We start from the raw sequence: 19986 nt of genomic DNA, 5'->3' as shown, positions 1-19986 counted from the left end.
GATCCTCCTGCCTCAGCCTCCCAGAGTGCTGGGGTTATAGGCGTGCGCCACTACATCCAGCTACCCGCCTCTCTTAGCTGCAAATGATGAAAGGCTGTATTTAGATTTCAGCCAAACAAGGGAACCCTGCTGGTCAGAGTGACTGCCCAACAACCCAAGACACCGGAGCTTGGTGCGGGGCCTCAGAATCCCCCGCAGCTTTCTTAAATCCAGGCTCCCAGGGCTCCGCCAAGCCAGCCACGAGCCGGCTTCTCTTAGAAGCTCTGGCCATCACCCTGTGGCTCAGATCCCGCTGTCTCCTCTCTTGGAACCAGTCTGGGTGCAGGGTGAGAGGGGCTCGAGGGCCTGGCCTCTCGGACCTGAGCATGCAGAGCCCTCACCAGCACTGCAGTCCTGCGGCCGACAGGCTCCACTCCCGACTCCTGCAGGCGCACAGCCCTCATCCTCTCCAGCTTGCGCCTGCGCACAGCGTCCACCTCGCGGGAGCCGCCCTGGGGTCCCTGGCCGACCGGCCCAGGGGTCAGCAGCATGGCAGCCAGCTCGCTGTCCACGTCGGCCAGCCTCTGCGCCTGCACCACGTTCCTCCCTGCTGAGGGGTGAGAGGAGGGGCTGGGGCGGGTGTGGCGTCCACGGCCTGCTATCGGACCAGCACCCAGGACCCCTTCTCTCAGGGCTCAGCCCTGCTCCTCGCTGCAGGTCCGCCGTATGCAGCTCCAAGACCCGCAGGGAGACGGCGACGGAGTCTGGGCTCCACGGCGCCCCCTCCAGCCGGCCCCACATCCAGCTCCTCTTCCCACACAGCTGGGGACGCAAGGACGGTGCTCCGTGACAATGCCTCACCCCAAGCTGACACTCAACCAGGCCTCGGGCCTGGGTCCCCCCCAACTCTGGAAACCATGGCCCATGCCCCCTGGGTGGCTCCACTTCCGGTCAGCAGGCAAGGTCTCCCTCTCTCTCTCCACCACAAGGACACAAGTGCCACCTCCAGGATCCTCGCCATGACTCCATTTTAAAGCCATTTAATTGCTTTCTTGGTGCCAGGAGCTGGGTTACAGGTCTTCAGTCCTGCCCAGAAAGAGCGCTTTGTGGCGCTGGGGAGCAGCCTGGAACCGGGTCTGAGACGCCTGCGCCTCAGCTTCATGCAGGGGCTGGGGGGTCAGGGTGAGCTCAAGCGTTCAGAAGGCATCACTCCCCAAACGCCTCTCCTGGCTGCAGTGATACGGGAAATGAGGCTCACGGTGACCGCGGCGTCCCCGTGCCTGCAGAGAGGCAGGGCGCCCGGCCCTTCTTCACAGTCTGCAGAGCCTTCGGGCCCTGATCCCGGGGGTCCTGCTCTCTCAAGAACACCTCGGACTGCTTCTCACCCAAGGGGCTCCAGGCCGCAACTCCCCTCAACAGGGCCAGCTCCCCCGGTTGCTGAGCCCCATCTTGCAGCCCCTGGGCCCCATTTGTCTGGGTGTGGGGACCCAGGTCCTGGTCCAAGCTCACCACCCTCCTCCACGTCACTTGCCAGGTCACCTTGGCTCCCTCCACCCCACTTTATTTAATATCAGGACGAGGCAGCCGGCCCAGAACAGACTCAGCTCGCCCGGGACACGAGGAGCCCACAGCACCGCCAAGCACGTGGGCCCCACTCCCCGAGTTCCCAGGACTGGAAGTGTGGGTCCCAGAGGTCCTGCCCTCTCCAGCAGGCTGAGGCTCAGATTCCAAGGCCGACAGGGTCCAGGCTCCACACCAGACAGCGCAGGACAGGCTGGGCGCACACCAGCAAGCTGACACTCTTAGGAAACCCTATTCAAAGAGCACATCCCACCTCTATCCAGATGACTTGAGCTCGTACTCTGGCTGGGGCGCTTTGGTTTTTTGGTTTTGTTTGTTTGTTTGCTTTTTGTTTTTTTTCCTGTACCAGGAATCAATCTCACGACCTTGCGCTTGCCAGGCAGGCACTGTGCCACTGAGCTAAATCCCCAGCCCCTGGGGCGCTTTGGTTTTAAGGGGCCTGAAATCTCCAGAGCTTCCTTGAGGTGGGAAGGATTTTCACCCAGCCAGGAACTCCCTCCTGGACCCAAGTCTTCCCTCGAGCTCTGGAACCCGTTAAGAAACCAACGGGGAGCTTCAAAGCCATGTCTGAAAATCAGTCCACGTCCACCCTCACCTCTCCCTCGCTCCCCCACCCCGCACACCGTTCACCCGCAGGAGGCCACGGCGCCCACTCACGTCTCAGGGACCCCCGCGTGAGGAGGCTGCCCCCGGGGAAGCGGCCGGCTCCGGCGTTGGAGATGACGCGAGATCTGGACGGCGGCAGCGAGCCCGGCTCTGTCGCTCTCCGCTCACACACGTGACCTGCATGGGAAGCACCCGGTGTGAGACCCTGAGGACAAAGGGGCGCAGGTGGACGGATCAGACCCCTCAGGAGGTCTGGCCCCTGGGTGCCATCGACACGACCACCCGTGAGCCTGCGCCTGCCTCGCTGCTCTGAACACACCGGCACGGAGAACGGCAGGCGGGAGTTTGTTTCTCCTGGACCCTTGCATCCCCGGCTCTGCACCCGCTGCCTGCAGCGGCTGAGCCCGCCTGGCTCTCTGTGGCTCCCACGAGCTCTTGGGTCTCTGACCTGTAATCTCAGCCTCTTCCAGCAGAGGGCGCTGTTCAAGGTCAGGCCTGGGCAGGGCACTCCTGAGAGTGAACTGGCGCCCAGCTGTTTACCTAACGCGGGCAGCAGGGCAGACTCTCCAGACAACACAGCCACAGCGCAAGACGCCACCACAGCCACAGCTGCCCACAGCTGGACGGGTGCAACGTCCAGGAATCTGCAAAGCGACAAGAACCTAGCGGGCGGTGCCCTGTGGGCTGCTGGCCACCTGTACCAGGCAGAGCATGTTCCAAGATGAACACCGGGCTGCACAGGGAACACGCGGGCTGTCGACTTCCCCAACCCCACCAGGCTGGCAGGGAGCACGCGCAGGCCTGCGTGTCCTGGCCTTTTCCTGGAGAGCAAGCGCCCGCCTCCGTCCCCGCCGCTCCTGGTCCCTCCTGCCTGCAGGGACACAGGCAGCTCTCTCCTCCCGCCTGCAGTGCTGCAGTTCTCAGGATAGCAGAGCGCTGGGCGTCCCCAGGCCGTGTGCCTGTGGAGGCGGGCCACGACCTCTACCCGGCCCAGCGGGCAGGCGACAACTCCAGCTGCCTGGCAGACCCGTGTCTCCCTGCAGCAGCTGAAGAGATGGGCTGGGCAGGGTGCCACCCACACCTGGGAGGTGGGGGAGGCCAGAGCTTTTCAGAGCTTTCTCTACCACCTTACTGGATGACCAGCGGCTCCCCGAATCAAGAGGCGACCCCAACCCCCTGCATCTCACAGAAATAAGCACAGCCTAGCGATTCAGCACTCAGAGACCCAGGAAGCCGCTTCCAGGTCAGACGGGCTGCACAGCTCACAGGTGGGTGACCGTCATCCCTGGAGCTCGGTCTCCAGGAGGGCAGAGGACCCCAGAGGGGAGATTGGTGGGATCAGGTGGTCCCCTCATGGGTGAGGGACACAGCCAGGCTTGGTAACATTGTACTCAGAGCCCCCAGGGGCTGGGAGACAGCACACGGTCTCACACCTGCACACCTTGGGGTGGATGGGTGGGGCAAGGCGCTGCGTCTCACTGGGACAACCCCACCTGAAGTCGTGCGGGTTTCTTCCTCGTGGGTGAGACAGGAGTCTGTTCTAGCTGTGTCTGGATGTCCCCCAAAGCCTCATGCAGTCACAGTGGGGCTTTTTCAGAGATGTCTGCATCTAGGGTGTGTGATGCTGGGATTGATTCACGGTACGACACTAGACTCAAGGGCACTGGGATTAAGGCTGTGAATGCTCCCTGCCCTAAGTAGTCTGGATAAGACGTAAGGGATAGAGCTGTGGTTGTCTCCGGTTGCTTTGCCTCCTTCTTCCCACCGTGAACTATTTCTCCTTTGCGATGCTCCCCTGCCATGCCCTGGAGCCAGCTGACTTTGGACTGAAACCTCTGCAAACTGTGAGCTAAATAAACCTTTCCCCTTTCAACTTTGGGTGTCAGGTATTTTGCCTCAGCAAAGAGAAAAGTAGCTAAGACAAGGTCAGACTGGGACCGACACCCTGTGACCTGCAGAAATGCCCCACGGTGCGAGGACGCAGAGCAATGGGCACACAGCACAGGCATCCAGCCCACCCTGGGGTCACCTGTCAGTCCCTCAACACTGCTGTTCCCACAAGTGTCCTGTGGCCACATACATGTGAGCTGTGCGGCCCCAGGACAGCTGCAGAAGGGAGGGACAGTGAGCGTCCAAGTGACCCATCAACCTAAGTCACACCACGATGGGGGCTGGGGGAGGCAGGAGCCAGTCAAGCAGCAGCGTGGCAGAGGCTGTAGAGACAGCTGGAGGACTGCAGGAGAAGCCATGGGCCAGAGGACGGACACCCCCTCCCCGTCCCGAGGCTCCAGGAGCCCCGGCAGAGCTGGTGGTGCCCACACACGCTGAAAACATAGCTGGGCGCAGCTCTGTCCACGTCACCCTGCGGGCATCACCCAGCAGCTGGCACATGTCACTGTGCGACACACATTCACGAGGTGGGTAGAGAAATAAAGGCCGACACTTTTTTTTTTCCCTCAAAAAAATGCAGCATTTCCAGAGGAAGGCCAAGCACAGCGGTGCGCAGCACCTGTGCACGGGAGCAGCGCTCCACACCATTGCACCGGGCCACAGCCCAGTGCGTGGAGTCCCAGGCACTGCCTGCCTCAGCCTCTGCTCCCCAAGGCCTTCTCTCTCTCTTGCAGGCAAAGTATGAAAATGACAATTTAAGATAACACAGAACAGGGCCCATCTTTCTTCCCAAGATAAGATTTTAGGACCTGGAGTCACTGCATGTTTGTAGGGTGGTGCATTAAATATAAAATCACCGCCACGGTCCGGGGAGCAGGACGCCCCGCACACAGCTCCCAAGGAATGTCCGCCCCTCACACGGGGCTCATTTATTTCTTCAGAACCTAATTGAGTTTTGCTGTTTCCATATTGTCCATTTTGGGCTGCCTCAGATTCTACATTTGTAAACAAGCAGGCAGAACCTCCAGCCACATTTAATGAGCTGTGCGCCCCTCCTCTGGCACCGCGCAGCCCCACCGCCCTGTCCCACCCAGTGGACGTGGCCTGCGGGGCTCCGGGATGAAAACCCGGCAGGGTACAGGGGAATGGAAAACTCCCTGGTGAAATGACAGAGAATCAGTCCCCTCTCCAGAAACCTCCCAGCCTCGGTCTCGTGTGTTTCCATGCTGTCTGCCCAGAAGCCCCCGAACATTTCAGTGTCCTCCAGGGAGGGCAGCGGGAGTCGCCCCCTGCAAGGTCCCACGTTGCCCTTCCCCCTGGGTGCGTGCAGTGGCACCTGGCCTCAGGCCTCGACGCCTCTGTCCTACGTGGGTTCTGGAAAGTTCACCCCGCCCCGTGCCGGGCCACAGCCCAGACACCACGCGACCCAAGGTCCGGTGCTCGCAGGAAACTGCTTCTCCACTCGGGGCTGAGCTGAGAGAACCCTACTGGCCTCCCGCGAGTATGTCACAACCCCGGCACCACCGCCCTCGCACTCCAGCTGGCAGACCGGCGGCCGCCCCACTCACCCACGTTGGCCAAGGTCAGGTGCAGCCGGCCCTTCACCACCGTGTGGACCCCGACGGGCTTGACGCTGCCGGACGCAGCCAGGTCTCCACTCACCACCACCGTGTCCTGCTCGTACTCGGTGGCCACAACCTCCAGCTCGTGGAGGACCTGCACGGCCGGCCGGCCTTGGCGGAGCAGCTGCTGTGGGGGAGAAAGTGCTCGTGTGACCGTGGCCCACATCCAGGTGGCCAGCTCCCAACCCACCAAGATGGGCCGAGGAGGCGGGGAGGGGTGTGTATGCCTGACAGCAAGGGACCCCAGGGCCCTGACCAGGTACCACAGGGGACCCGAGGCCGAGGCAACTTGAAACCCACAAGGCTTTAACAGCGAGGTCTTTTTCACAAACTCTAGTGAAGAGCAACTCCTCTCTTCACCGCACAGAGCCGGTCCTCGGAAGAGGAGCCAGGAAGGCGCTCAGGACAGTAGAGGCCCTGCGCCGCCCGTCTCCAGCACAGAAACCTGAGCCGGGCTGCGGAACACAGCTGAGCCGTGGCAGAGGCTGCAAACCAGCCCAGGTGCACCGAGCAGAGCGGGGGAGCCCTGAGGGTAAGGGCAGGGCTCCCAGGATGCCGCCCTCGTCCTCACGAGGTACAGGCCCTGCCGCTGCCCCAACAACGTGAGAGGGGGGGCATCACTGAACCTTAGGCCGCTGGAGCGGGGAGAGGGGAGAGAAAACACCAGGCCCCCTCAGGGCCAAGAAAACAAACCCCTCCAAGGGCGGGGCGCTCAGTGCGGAGCTCGCTCAGCAGCACAGCCCATGAGCAGGTTCCCCAGAGGACTGCTGTAACCCGTTCACATCTGTGTCCAACAGCCCCATGTTGGTTTACAGGACTCTTCGCGTGGGAGGAGCTCACACGGCCCTGTCCCAGGAGCGGCGGCACAGGAGGGCAAGGGCTGAGGGGACGGGGCCGTCACCCCCGGGCACCACCTTCTGCCAGGTTCCTCAGCTCCGGACAGCATCAGGACCACCTGGACGCACAGCGGGGACAACACCAGGCCCTGCCTGGGATGAGCTGAGCACAAGGCAGCCGGGACCAGTCAGGAAGGGAGGAGGGAGGGAGGCACGCCGGTGCACACGGGTGGGCAGGGCGCACAGATGCGGCATCTCCCTGCTCGGCAGCTGCCAGGCTGGGGGCAGGGACAGAGCAAGGCCAAGTCAGGGAGGCTGGAGGGACCGACACTGCCGGCCAGAGAGGCCAAGGGTGGCTGGTCATAGCGGGACACGGCACCAAGCCCTCCCATCAGGCGGGGTGGGGAGGCCACTACCTTCATGGAGACGCCAGCTGACCCAACGAGCAGCAAGGAATCCCCGTCCCAGACGTCGATCTGCAGCGTCTGCGCAGCCAGGTAGCGGAGGAACCAGCGCTGCTCGCCCGGCTTCAGGAACCCAGGGCCCACGGCGTACCTCAGCTGCAGGCCAGGGGACCCTGCGGAGGAGCCCAGTCGGGGCCAGGAGTAATTGGAGTCATTTATCATATTTACACTCGGAAACAATTTCTGCTCTGGTCATGATTACTAATTTCTGCTTCTGCCATGGCGACAGTTAATAAACACATTCATCAAAAACTCCATAGACACCCAAATTAACAAAGCCAGGAGTGTGTCTGGAAGACCACGCCACCTCCCCATACACACAGTGAACCCCGCAGGAGGATTCTGGGTTTTGTTTTTTTTTTTTGGTTTTGGTTTTTTTCTGGTTCCGGGAATTGAACTCATGACCTTGAGCTTGCCAGGCAGGCGCTGTGCCGCTGAGCTGAATCCCCAGCCCATGGATTCTGGTTTTAACGGATGCCTGGAATACAGCTGGTGATAGACAGGAACGCTGCCCTGATAAGATGCTGGGGAGTTCACGATTCCAGGACACAGAAATTAAGAGAAATGGAGTCTATATCTGCTGTCCAAATTGACGTGCTCACACGCGCGCATGCACACACATGCACGCACGCACACACAAGTGTGCATGCACAGCTCACACAGATGGAGCTCTGAACCTGCCACACAGGAACCCTGCCCTAACTCAGTGAGGCGGATGGGGATGGACGGACAGAGGGACAGACAGACAGCATCAGTCCTTGGGCTCCTGGCTCCCTTCCCAGCTGCTGCACCCACCTACGAGGCTGACTAAAGGCTGCGGCCCCTCCGCGGCCCTGCCTCCTCCGTCTGGAAGCGCACGTCCTTCATTCTAAGTTGACAGAAATGCCCCGGAAATCATCCCTCGGTGAAGTGCAGGGAACAGCACTGCCGGGAAACACATCCAAAACAGCACTTTCCCTTTGCTGTCAACAACCGGGCCGTATGCACAGAGGCTGAGCGCCCACCGCAGGGCGCAGGGCAGGCTACTCAGCCACGCCGGCCAGGAGGGCAGAGCTTGGCCACAGGTCCCTCCACACCTGCGCGGCCCCCTGGGTGGACACAGACCGATGCCCGCCTGCTCTCCAGCCCAAGTGACAGTGCCTGTAGTAGGGAAGGGAGACAGGGCCTCCTGGTGGACACAGGGCCACAGCCTGGGAGCCTGGGCCCCAGCCTTGGGGTCGGAGGACACCGCGGCCCTGGGGAAAGCGTGAGGACCGGAGCTGGGGCTCAGCAGCAGCTTAAAGGGGCATCTCATGGGGCAGAGAGGCAGGAAGGAAGAAGGACGCCCCAGGAGGGGCTGGCGGTGAAAGGCATGCAGTGGGCAGGTCCCCAGGACAGCAGCTCAGCGGGGCCCCAGCCCAGCCCCACAGCCAGCTCTGCCTTCCCTGGGGCCTGTAGTCCAGGCACATCACATCCGGGGAGAGCCCTGCACTGGCTTCCCCAGGGCACAGGTGGCCCTGGCACAGGCCAGGCAAGACACAGGCTGGCAGCCTGGGTCACAGGGAAGGAGCAGCACCGCCTTCCCCCACCAGGGCAGACCCAGTGGTGGACGCCGCCCTCCCCAGTGACATCCGGTGGTGCTCTCCGCCCTGCCTCAGCCTCTCCCATCCAGCACGGCCCGGCTGACCCTCTGTCTTCACCACCCAGCTCCTCCCAGGACCCCACTGGCTGGCTGCCTGCTCCACCCCCTCTGAGCCGTTCCACACCCCTGCAGCTCAGTCCGCACCCCGGGCCCTGCATGGAGAGCTGGGAGACCAGCACGCACAAGGGCCTCTGTGACCGCAGGCCACGCTCAGCACTGCCGAGGGCTGGCAGCAAGGACTGCCCGATGTGGCAGTCCCAGCCCCCAGCAGAGACCTCCACTCTTCCCACTGCGGCCGTAGACAGCCAACTCCCTGTCCAGAGGCGAACGGCTCCTCAGAGGCCGTGCCCGAGACCAGGCTTCCTGTGGTCCACCAAGAATGCTGCCCAAGCAGCTGTCCTAAGAGGCCCCTGTGATCCCCACTCTCTCTCAAGAGAGGACAGTACCAAGCACCCCCAGCTCTAAGAATGGCTCTCCCTCCTCCCCACATTCGCCACCCTTGCCAACTCCTCCACCCAGCCACTCGCCCAGGCCCGTGTGTGCACCTACAGCTAACCGCCACCTTCCCTTCCCCTCTCTCAAACGCCTCCTGCCCTGTGCAGCACCCACAGCCCACTGGATGGCAGACACTTTCCGACACTAACATCTAGCCGGGGGCAGTGCTGCACGCCAGGAAGATCTCAAACTCAGGCCCAAGCTGGGCAACTCAGTAACTCAGCAAGACCCTGTCTAAAAATAAAAAAATATACAGGGGCTTGGGACGTAGCTCAGTGCAAAGGCCTTGGGTTCAATCCTGTTTCAGGAACAAAAAAACTGACATTTTTTAAGTTGTGGAACAGCGGTGAAGACCTACGTACCAAGCAAACCACACACCCAGAGGTGCAGGGGAATGCAGCAGTGCGGGGAGCAGCCACTCTCCAGCCAAGGGCAGATCCCACACAGGAAGTGCATGAGTAAGGACACAGAAGACTGCACCCCAATAACGCAAAATACACCTCTGCAAGTACATCCGCAACATTAATAAAAACCAGCGGCAGGTTAGGTCACAAAGAAGACCTAAATGCACTCTATAAAGCAGAGATGATACAAACGACATCCTCTGATCACGTTGCCGTGAACTAGGAATCAGTAACAAAATTCTGAAAGCAACTTCACAACTTACACATAAGTGACTACGTCAGAGGGCAAATGCAATCAGGATTTCCCGCAAGTGAGCATGATGAAAATACTACTTCAGGATCAACGAAACACCCAGCGGTCATCGGGGATTCAGCGCCCTGACCCCTGGGCCCCAAGAACAGAAGAGTCAGATAAATGAACTGCACAATCTGTGAAAACCAGGCAAATAACAATAAACAATACTGAAAGAGAGGAGAAAGAAGGAAACAGGAAAGACAGACAAAGCTTTTAATTAATTAGAAAACAACAGTAAAGCCCAAGGGAGGTAAACCCTGAACCTCCTCAGAAAGGCTCGAGACAGAAATGAGCACGTGGAAAGGCGCCTCCCTCCTGGAGAGCGCACCTCCCGCACAATCCCACTGCAGATGAAGCCGGCCAGCGGTGACAAGGCTGGCGTGATGGAGCCGGTCAGCTACGCGGCAGGGGACGGGCACGCCAGCACATTTTGATGAAAAACAAAATGAGCAAGGACACCCACGAAAGTCCTGCAAGAAAGAGTCACACGGCCACGGCTGGCTCCCCAGACATGGAAACACCCAGGACCCCCCTGCCTGGGCAGTGTGGACAGGGAGGCTCGGGCCAATGCCGACCTCAGCCAATGACGGCCCCCAGGCTAAACATGCATTTTGCATTTTTTAAAAGTTACTTTTTTAAAAAGGCAGGAAATGTGACCATATGTGGCCCAGAAAGCCTAAAATCTTTACTATCCATCCTGAACAGTAAGAGTTTGCCAGCCTCTGGTCTAATCCAGAAAAAAGCTGAGGACTCAGAAAGGTTGTTGTATGGTAAGGTGGCTCCCAAGTCACTGGGGACACAACGGACTTTTTAATAAACGGCCCTGGGCCAGCTAGACAGATATCTGAAACAAGGTAACAACGGCTCCACACCTCCCATCCACAGCAGGATAAACTGCAAAGAGATCAAAAATCTCAAGAAAAGTGAAACCCACAGGTCCTAGAAGGAAACATGTCTGAACCTTCCCATGAGGGAGGACAGAAGAAAGTCCTTCTCCTAAGACTGAAAAACCTACTAGCGATAGACTACATGAAAATAAAACGTTTACAAAGCAAAGCCCACCACAAGCAAAGTACAAAGACAAAAGTCAAAGGAGGGAAACCTGTGTGCAATTTATATCACACACAAAAGTTAACCTCCCTAGTAAGTAAAGAGCTCCTAAAAACAGAGGACAAGCCTGAGGGGAAAGCGGGAAGGAATGCACAGAGGTTAGCAGGCAAAGGACGACCAACAAAGAGATGCTCAGCTTCACTCCCTGAAACCAACTCCACAACGGGCAGCTATGAAATCCCGCACCTCAACAGCCATCATAGGGTGAGGCCATGAGAAAGAGATGGAGTGACAGACAAAGGGGCAGGGCCTGGCCCAGCAGAGGGGCGCAGCCACGTCGGCCAGACCTTGGCCATGGTCTAGAGATGGGTGGCCTCGTGGGCTGGGCATGGGGATCCTGGTGTGCAGCATGGTGCAACAGAACCTTTCGCTGCGTGGCCAGAGGCCATGGAGATACCAGCTTGCCCTCAAAAAGGATTAATTCTGGTGTTGTGGGGTGAGTGAGCTCTCAGAGTAAGCTGTTATAGAAAGAGCCAGCCTGGCCCTGAATCCCTCTGGCTTCCTGCCTCACCATGGGATGTCTCCCTCCCACTTGTAGTGCTCCTGCCACACCGCATCCGCCGTGATGGACGCAGCCAGAGGCTGAGCTGACAGGGCCACCCGAACTCCAACTTTCAGCCTCCAGCATGGCAAGCAGAATGAAGCTCTTCGTTATATGCTACTCAGCCTCAGGGACAAGCTCACGTTTTTATTAAAACAGCAGAAGACACATTAAGACAATCACTGAAGCCTCTGAACCTGTAATCCCACTTCTAGAGTCAGATATACAGGGTGACTAACTACTGCAGCATGAGACAGCAAATACTGGAAATGACCCAACCACCATCAGGAAGAGATGGGCTGAATAAATGACAGAACATCTCCTTACAGGAGTACACACAGCTACAAAGAAGACGTGGGTGATTTTCCCGTGGAGTGAAGTGGAACAGACACAATGTTAACTGGAAAAAGACGTAAAAGAGTGTACTTGCTAAGCTACCCACTGAAGGATACAAAGGGAAATACATACATAAATAAATTTCACTTTTTTAACAACAAAAACACTAAAAGGATAAACCACACTATCATGGGAGCCACGCTGAGCCCCGAACAGCTCTGCAGGAGCAACGCTGAGCCCCAGGGAGCTTCAGGAGCCTCTGTGAGACACAACCTGCCACCCACACCATCACAGGAGCAACGCTGAGCCCCAGGGAAACTCTGGACCTTTAGTGAGCTGCCCAGGAAGGGGGAAACTGCACTCCGCACCCCACCCACCGCCACCACTGTGGAAGCAACGCTGAGTCTCTGGGAAACTGGGCGCTTCCCTGAGCTGCCTGGGACAGGAGAGGCTCTGCACTCCACCCCGCCACACCACCATCACAGTAGTAATGCTGAGCCCCAGGGAAGCTCGGGGGCTTTGGTGAGCTGCCTTGGAGGGGAGCCACTCTGCACGCCCCACCACCACCACCATCAAAGGAGCAACAGAGTCCTGGAGAACCTCAAGAGCTTTGAAAATGATGAAAAGAAGGAGCAAAATGCAATCTCAGACCTCCACCCCACCCAGAACAAGTCCAGGACACATCGACATAGAAGAGCTTGGAAGTCACACACCTGAAATTTCTGAAATGATAGCAACTGAGTTAAAGAAACAACTCCATCAGGCTACAGAAGAAATCAGATCAGAAATAATCTCTCAGATAAAACACAAAATGATAACAATAATGAAAGAATTTCTCAGCATATCTAAAGAAGACATAGATTAAAAACATAGAGGAGCATAGAAAAATGATGGAAACCTTGAATGAACAATATAGAAAAGAATCAGAATGCATGAAACAGATTCAAAGAGACATCCAGGAAATTAAAAATTCCATCAAAAGCTGGCAAAACTGCTTGAACAAAACTGAAGAGAGACTTTCAGACACTGAAGACAGCATTGCAGCTTATGACTGTGGAAGGAAAGATCTCTTAAAAATAACAAGGAGCCAGGAAATAATTCAACAGCTGTGAGATGATGGAAAGAAAACCAATGTAAAAATGATAGGTGTCAACAAAACAGCAGGAGTCAACATAAAAAAGACTATTTGCAGAAATAATAACGAAAATTTCCCAAGCATAGAAAAAGAATCTGGCATACAGATAAATGAGGCATACAGAACTCCAATTAGCCATAACCAAAATAAATCTACACCCAGACATATAATAAAGATCCCAAAATTCAGCCAAAGAACAGAATATTAAAAGCTATTAGAGAAAAGAAACAGATCACCTATAAAGAAAAACCCATCAAAATCACGGCAGATTTCTCAACACAAAGCATCAAGTCAAGAAGAGCTTGGAGTAAAGTATTTTAGGTCATGAAAGAAAACAACTTCCAACCAAGACTGATATACCCTGCAAAACTATCCTTCAAAATTAATGGAGAAATAAAATACTTCCAGGACAAACAGCAACTGAAGAAATTCATGACCACCAAACAAACCCTACAAAGAGTACTGAAAGATATTCCAGAAAGAGATAAAAATGACCACAATTTCAAGAACAACAGAAAGGAATCACCAAGCAGAGCAAGCAATTAAACAGAGGGGGGAAAAAAATTAATTAATTAATTAATAAACAAACAAACAGAGGGGGAAGTAGGGAACCAACAGCAGGAAAATAACATGACAAAGATAAGCCAATACATATCAGTAATAACCATTAATGTAAATGGCCTCAATTCACCAATCAAAAGAAGCAGACCGGCAGAGTGGATCAAGAAACAAAATCCAACAATATGCTGTATACAAGAAACACATTTAACTCAAAAGGAAATTCACAGACTGAAAGTCAAAGGATGGAAAACAATACTCCATGTGACAGGAACCCAGAAAAAAAGCAGAGGTAGCTATTCTGTTTGCAGACAACAGGAACTTCAAACCAAGAATGATCAAAAGAGATAAAGAAGGTTACTACATACCTGTGAGGGGAAAACTTCAAGAGGAAGGGATAACAATCATAAATAGCTATGCAACAAATACAAGACCACTCAACTATATAAGACAAATTGTAACAGACATGAAAAATCAAATAAGCAGTAACACAGCCATAACAGGGGACTTTAACACCCCACTGTCACAAAGAGATACATCAACTAGACAAAAAATCAGCAAAGAAATAACAGAATTAAACCAAAGTTGTGAACTAATGGACTTAGTAGACCTCTAGAGAGTGTTCTACCCAACATCATCAGAATACACATTCTTCTCAGCTGCACATGGGACATTCTCTAAAATAGACTGCATACTAGCACACAGAACATGCTTAAGTAAATGCAAGGGAGTTTAAATTATCCCATGCATATTCTTGGACCACAGTGCAATGAAACTGGAAATTATTGACAAAAGAAACTGCAAAAACTCCATATGGAAATTAAATAACACTCTCCTGAACAATCAGTGGGTCACAGATGAAATTAAAGAAGAAATTAAACAATATTTACAATCAAATGAAAATACAGATACAACTTACTGGAACCTGTGGAAGGCAATGAAAGGAATTCTCAGAGGAAAATTTATATTGGTGAATTCCCACATAAGGAAAACAGAATGAGCATGAATAAACAACCTCGGGCTGGGGATATAGCTCAGTGGCATAAGTGCCTGCCTGGCAAGCGCAAGGTCCTGAGTTCGATTCTCAGTACCCCCCCCCCAAAAAAAATGAATAAACAACCTTATGCTGCACCTCAAGCCTCTAGAAAAAGAAAAGCAAGTCAAGCCCCAAGCCCAAAGAAGGGAGGAAATTATAAACATCACAGCAGAAATTAATGCAACAGAGACTAAGAAAACAATACAAAGAATTAATGAATCAAAGAGTTGGTTCTTTGAAAGAATAAATAAAATTGATAAACCCCTAGCCAAGCTTATCAAACAAAGGAAAGAAAAAACTCAAATTCATGCAGTAAGGAATGAAAAGGATGAAATCACTACAGATCCTGAAGAAATTCAGAAGATCATCAATACCTACTTAGAAAATCTTTACTTTCACAGGATGGAAAACACAGAGGAAATGGAAAAGAAAGAAAGGAGGAAGGGAAAAAATATAAATGTATATACAAGGATAGCTGAGATAATTGTACTGCTGATGTCTATTGGTTTATTGAAAGGAACAGTTAATGCTTAAATTTTTTTGACCAATTTTGCATGCTTATATCTGGTAATCTTAACAACTAATTTGAAGACAACAATATGCAATGTAACAACCAATTTTGAACTCCTACCATCTTGTTTAGTGAAACAAGATCGTTTCTGTATCGTTTCTAATGGGTTTTTAATTATCTTTTATTCTCTTTAATTGTTCGATCAATCTTGCATTCTTACATCTGGTAATCTGAGCAACTGCACTGAGGATAACAATATGAAAAATAACAACCATTGTTAATTTCCCATCATTTCATTTTGAAATTCTGTATCATTTTTATTGTTTTTGTGTTGTTCTGTTTTTGTCTTTGTTATTTTTTTTTTATCTTTAAGATAAAAATAAATAAATAAAGGATAAACCAGAAACTAAAAACCTCCAGGAGGCTGATCCAAAGGGAACGGGCTGGCCAGGAGCATCCAACATGCATTTGATTACAGTTTTATATTTTGAGCCATGATTTGATTTAAAAATTGAATCAAAAAGGAAGGAAAGCAAACACAAAATTGAAAACAAATTGAAACAAATGAATCCTACTGAATGTCAAATTGCTAACGTAATTCCACAGAGAAAAGACTTATTCTGAGGACTTCTGGTCACACCACAGCGGCCGAGTGTGGACAAAGCCTGAGACCTCAGAACTTTCCTCCCCAGAGACCCAGGCTGGGGACATTAGTATCAACAGTGAGGTTCTGAAGATACGTGACCAGGATCCATGACTTCCTGTGGAAGAGAAATACAAACAAAATAAGGAAATGTCAGAACTCTAAGTCTGAATGAGAAGTAGCAACGTGAACTGTGTTTTAATACACGTATCTCCCACCTCCTTGCAGTGGAAATCTCCGAAGCCACGAGACCCAGCATCAAAGCTCCCCACACACTGGTCTCCAGAAGGCATCCACTCGGGACAGTGGAAGAACAGCTGACCCGAGATGAGCCGGGGTACCAGACAGGGAGTGTCCCCAAGGCCAGTGAGCAGAAGGAACTGACCCAGGAGGTAGCCTGTGGGCCCCACTGGCCAGTGTGGACACACGTGTACCGAAAAGTGGAAACAGCACCTGAAACCGGATGCACGGGCAGAAAGCCACGGATCACAGTGACACTAAAAAGACTAAAACCACACTCTGGAAACCTCCATGCCACTAGAGGAGTAACTATCACACCACTTCCGACTCTGGAAATGGGCAATTAAAAGGAAAGCATTACACATTCTTATCCTGTCCTCTCTGACAGACTATGCATAGCTCATCCCTAGTTAATAAGGCAAAGTTCTTCTTAAATAGAAGAACACCAGCTATTAAAGGGAGATCAGAGGAGGACATTAGAAAAATTACCCATTCTGAGAACTCCAATTAAACAACTAACACAATCCCAGCCGAGCACATCACCAGGAGGGAAGGCTGTGGAGGCAGAGTTCTCCCCAAGCGTTCTTCTCTCTCTCTCTCCACAGGAGACACTGGGGTAACAGCCCGACACTCACGCCCCCAGCTGGGACGGATTGGAAGCAGGCAGCTTGCCGACGAAGCGTGCATATGTGAAAGGGCACCGGACTTTTAGGAGGTGTGCACTGTGGGTTGAGAGGTAAAGTATCACCATGGCTACAATTTGCTTTCAAGTGGCTTGGGGTGAAGGTAAACAGCTGAAGCAAGCCTCCCACAAGGTACCAGTGGTTCCCAGAAGGGCTGACACACAGGCCTGGGCTCCAGGAGAAGGCACAGAGAAGAACCTGCATTGGCAGGGACAGGCGAGGTGGCCCTGTGTCCAGGTCTAATGGGAGGACACCTCTCTGCTGGGAGCCAGGCGGGAGGCTGCAGCAGCGTTCTGCAGGATGACAGCTGTCACACCACAAGGTGAAAACACCAAGACAGACAGCGGCTCCCCCAGGCCTACTGAGCATGGGTTCTAGATGCATCCGTCCAGCGGCTGCAGAGTCTCCCACCAGGCTCGCTCGGCAGGCACTGGCACAAACGTGCTAGGCGTTGCCAAGAACACAACATCTCAAGGGCCACTTCCTCCGTGGCTCCATGAAGCTAGAGCAAGCCAATTCCCATCTGCTCTCAGGCAGACACCACGCCTCTGCAGTACCAAGTTTTCAATTCTGGGAAGATAACTTTTCTTAGAACGATTAATGAAGGGCTGGGAATGGGTGTGTTTTCTACATGAGGTGGGCACGAAGCCAGTGCCAAGGAAGAGGAGAAACTACTGGTGCTGCTACGACTGCCCCAGAGGAGTCTCACACAGAATGCTGAACGGGAGAAGTTAGATTTTCTTAAGAGAGCACAAAAGAACAATCCCACTCAAGTTCAAAGAAATGGGTAGAGTTTAACAGCACTCCGGGAGGCTGAGGTAGGAGGATCGTGAGTTTGTACCTAGCCTAGATAACTAAGCTACTGTCTCAAATTAAAAACAAAAAGGGCTGGGGATGGAGTCCAGTGTGGAGGCCCTGGGTTTCATCATCAGCACTGAAAAAAAAAAAGCCCCAAATGCCCAGCTACAGTAGCAGTATTCCAAAGTTCCTCAGAGCAGCTCCACTGCAGAGGTTAGGGTTAGGGAGACCTCTGCAAGACGCTCCACAGCCCCTTCCAGGTGGGTGGCAGTGACGCATGTGTGCTCACTTTGTAAAAAGCACGCCTTTTATGCAAGCGAACTCAAAATGGATCTCAGACCCAGCCCAAATGAAAACTGGAAACGCTTAGGTGGCAACACAGGACAAAACCTTGGGTTCGAGGACGACACTTCAGACAGTGCCAAGCATAACCCGTGAAGGAAATAATGGGGGTGGAGCTTTACCGCCATCAGACACTTCTGCTCTGTGAAACAGGCTGGGAAGAGAAGGAAACAGACGAGCTGTAGATGAGGAGGAAATATTTGCAAAACACATGTCTGATAAAGGAGCGGCATCCAAAATATGGAGATACACCCGTCTGGGTGTCTCTGAACAGACGCTTCGGGAAAGAGGAACAAAGGTGGCAAAGAAGCACCTGAAAAGATGTTCAGAGTCAAATATCATTAGAGAACTGCAAACAGAAACAAGGAAACCGCTACCCTCCCACTGCAGCGGCTAAAATCCAAAGCACAGAGAAAACCAAGTGCTGGCAAGGATGTAGAGCAACAGGAATGACTCACGCACTGCTGGTGGGAAAGTGAAACGCACAGCCACTGTCAAAGACAATTTGGCAGTTTCTTACAGAACTATACCGACTCTCACTTCGTACAAAGTAACAGTCACACTCCTTGGTCTCTACCCTAACGAGCTGGAGACTTAAGACTTAAAATCCGGCATTCAAATGTTGTAACAACCATATCCACTGTTGCCAAAAGCTAGAAGCAAGCAAGCCTAGATAAATGGTAACTACATACAATGGAATATTTTCATCAATGGAAAGAAATGAGCTAAGACAGGGGCCTGATGATGCAGGTCTATAATCCCAGCACTCTAGGAGGCTGAGGCAGGAGGATACAAGTTTGAATACAGCACTGGCAATTTAATAACTTAGAGCTTCTCTCAATATTTAAAAAAAGATTAAAGACTGGAGATAAAGCTCAGTGAGAATGCCCGTGGCTCAATCCTCAGCACCAGAAAAAAAAAGCTATTAACACACAAAAAGACACAGAGGAATCTTAAATGCATACCGCTGACTGAAAGAAGCCAGTCTGCAAAAAGGCTTCCTGTTGTGCAACGCAACCGTGCGACATTCTGGAAAACACAAAACTTCAGAGACAGTGAGAACAATCCGTGGTCACCAGGGGCAGGGTGAAGAGGCGGAGCACAGCGGAGGCTCTGGGCAGTGGCCCTGTCCAGTGTGACACTGTAACCGTGGACGCAAGATGACGGCATCTGCCAAAACCGTGTGAGGCCCCGGGAGCCTTAACACAGACTAGGGGCTTCAGCTAAAAATACTGCATCAGTACGGCTTCCTCAGTGAGTGGGGAGACCGCGGGGCCAGAGGTCAGCGGGAACTCTGCGCTATGTGGAAACCTACAACCACTTTTTTAAAAAAAGTAAAATCTATTATTTTTCTTAAATCATGACCCTGCACCCTTGAGACCTGGGCACTTTACTGCACGCACTGTATTTCAACCACAAAAATCATCTTTTCTGTGAAGCCCATGAGACTCGATGCTGACCGGCTGCAACTTTTGAGGGCCCCGAAACCACCCGTTCAAGGAGGAGCTCCCCCTCCATGCTGTAACTGCCAGAGGGATCCCACGTCCCGGCGGGCGGAGTGCCTGGGGCTGAGGCCCAGCTCTGGGAGAACTTGGGGAGAACTTTCCTTTTTTTTTTTTCTTGGACTTTAACTTACAAGTTTTGGACTTTGAATTTTAATTCATAATGGCAAGAAAATTTGATTTTGGAGTGTAATTTCTTTGGACATCCACTTGCAAGGAAATTGAATTCGGGGGTTTTAATTTCTGTCTGGGAAACTCACCCTGGAAAAGGGTTTGCATTCAAATCGGGGCATCTGTAAGTGGCCGGCCTCCTTTATTGAATGATCTCAATGCCAGCACTTAACCTCGCCGCAGAATCGCTGCCACACTAAGAAAGACAGGGCAGAACCTGGACGGGAATACAAGGGGTGAGGCTTCTGCAGGTTCACTCAGGGGCCCCAAAGCCAGTGCAGGACTCTGACTCGTCTTTGAGCCTTCTGGGGACACAAGCCAAACCCTTAGTCCTGGGGAGATCAACCGAGGAAGGTGGCTGGATTGGGAGAAACGACCCCTGGAAGGTTGGAAGCCATCCTGGGGGCAGCTGGATCCTTCCCTAAGGACAACAGCCACAACCCAGGTTGGCTGCAAACTTAATGGCCAGGCCAGAGAAATAAGCACGGGCAGCAAACACTGCCAGAGCACGTCCCTCCCGCTGCATCACGGCTCCAGGCAGGGACTCCGGTCCTGTTTCCACCCCGTCTCCCCCTCCAGGCAGGAGC

General features: G+C 53.3%; 1 protein-coding gene across 12 annotated transcripts in view; it reads right to left on the bottom strand.

Moving 5' to 3' along the window:
* Window positions 1–19986, bottom strand: part of Nphp4 (nephronophthisis 4) — a 105394-nt gene that overhangs the window by 5892 nt on the left and 79516 nt on the right. For 9 of the 12 annotated variants that reach the window (XR_001231139.1, XR_263957.2, XM_005404108.2 and 6 more), the window contains 4 exons: window positions 6931–7091; window positions 5625–5805; window positions 2218–2343; window positions 381–589 (listed from right to left, as the gene is read on the bottom strand). Coding sequence is in view for 10 of the 12 variants with exons in the window: in XM_005404108.2 (XP_005404165.1) it covers window positions 381–589; window positions 2218–2343; window positions 5625–5805; window positions 6931–7091 (677 nt within the window). In the remaining 2 variants the exon portion in view is untranslated. The remainder of the gene's footprint in view (window positions 1–380; window positions 590–2217; window positions 2344–5624; window positions 5806–6930; window positions 7092–19986) is intronic. The other 3 variants (XM_005404111.2, XM_013504272.1, XM_005404112.2) reach the window with 2 other exon arrangements.

The sequence above is a fragment of the Chinchilla lanigera genome, unplaced genomic scaffold (assembly GCF_000276665.1).
Source record: "Chinchilla lanigera isolate Chin_1 unplaced genomic scaffold, ChiLan1.0 scaffold00085, whole genome shotgun sequence".
Lineage (NCBI taxonomy): Eukaryota > Metazoa > Chordata > Mammalia > Rodentia > Chinchillidae > Chinchilla > Chinchilla lanigera.
The sequence above is the reverse complement of the archived record's forward strand: the minus strand, read 5'-3'. Positions and strand labels throughout refer to the sequence as shown.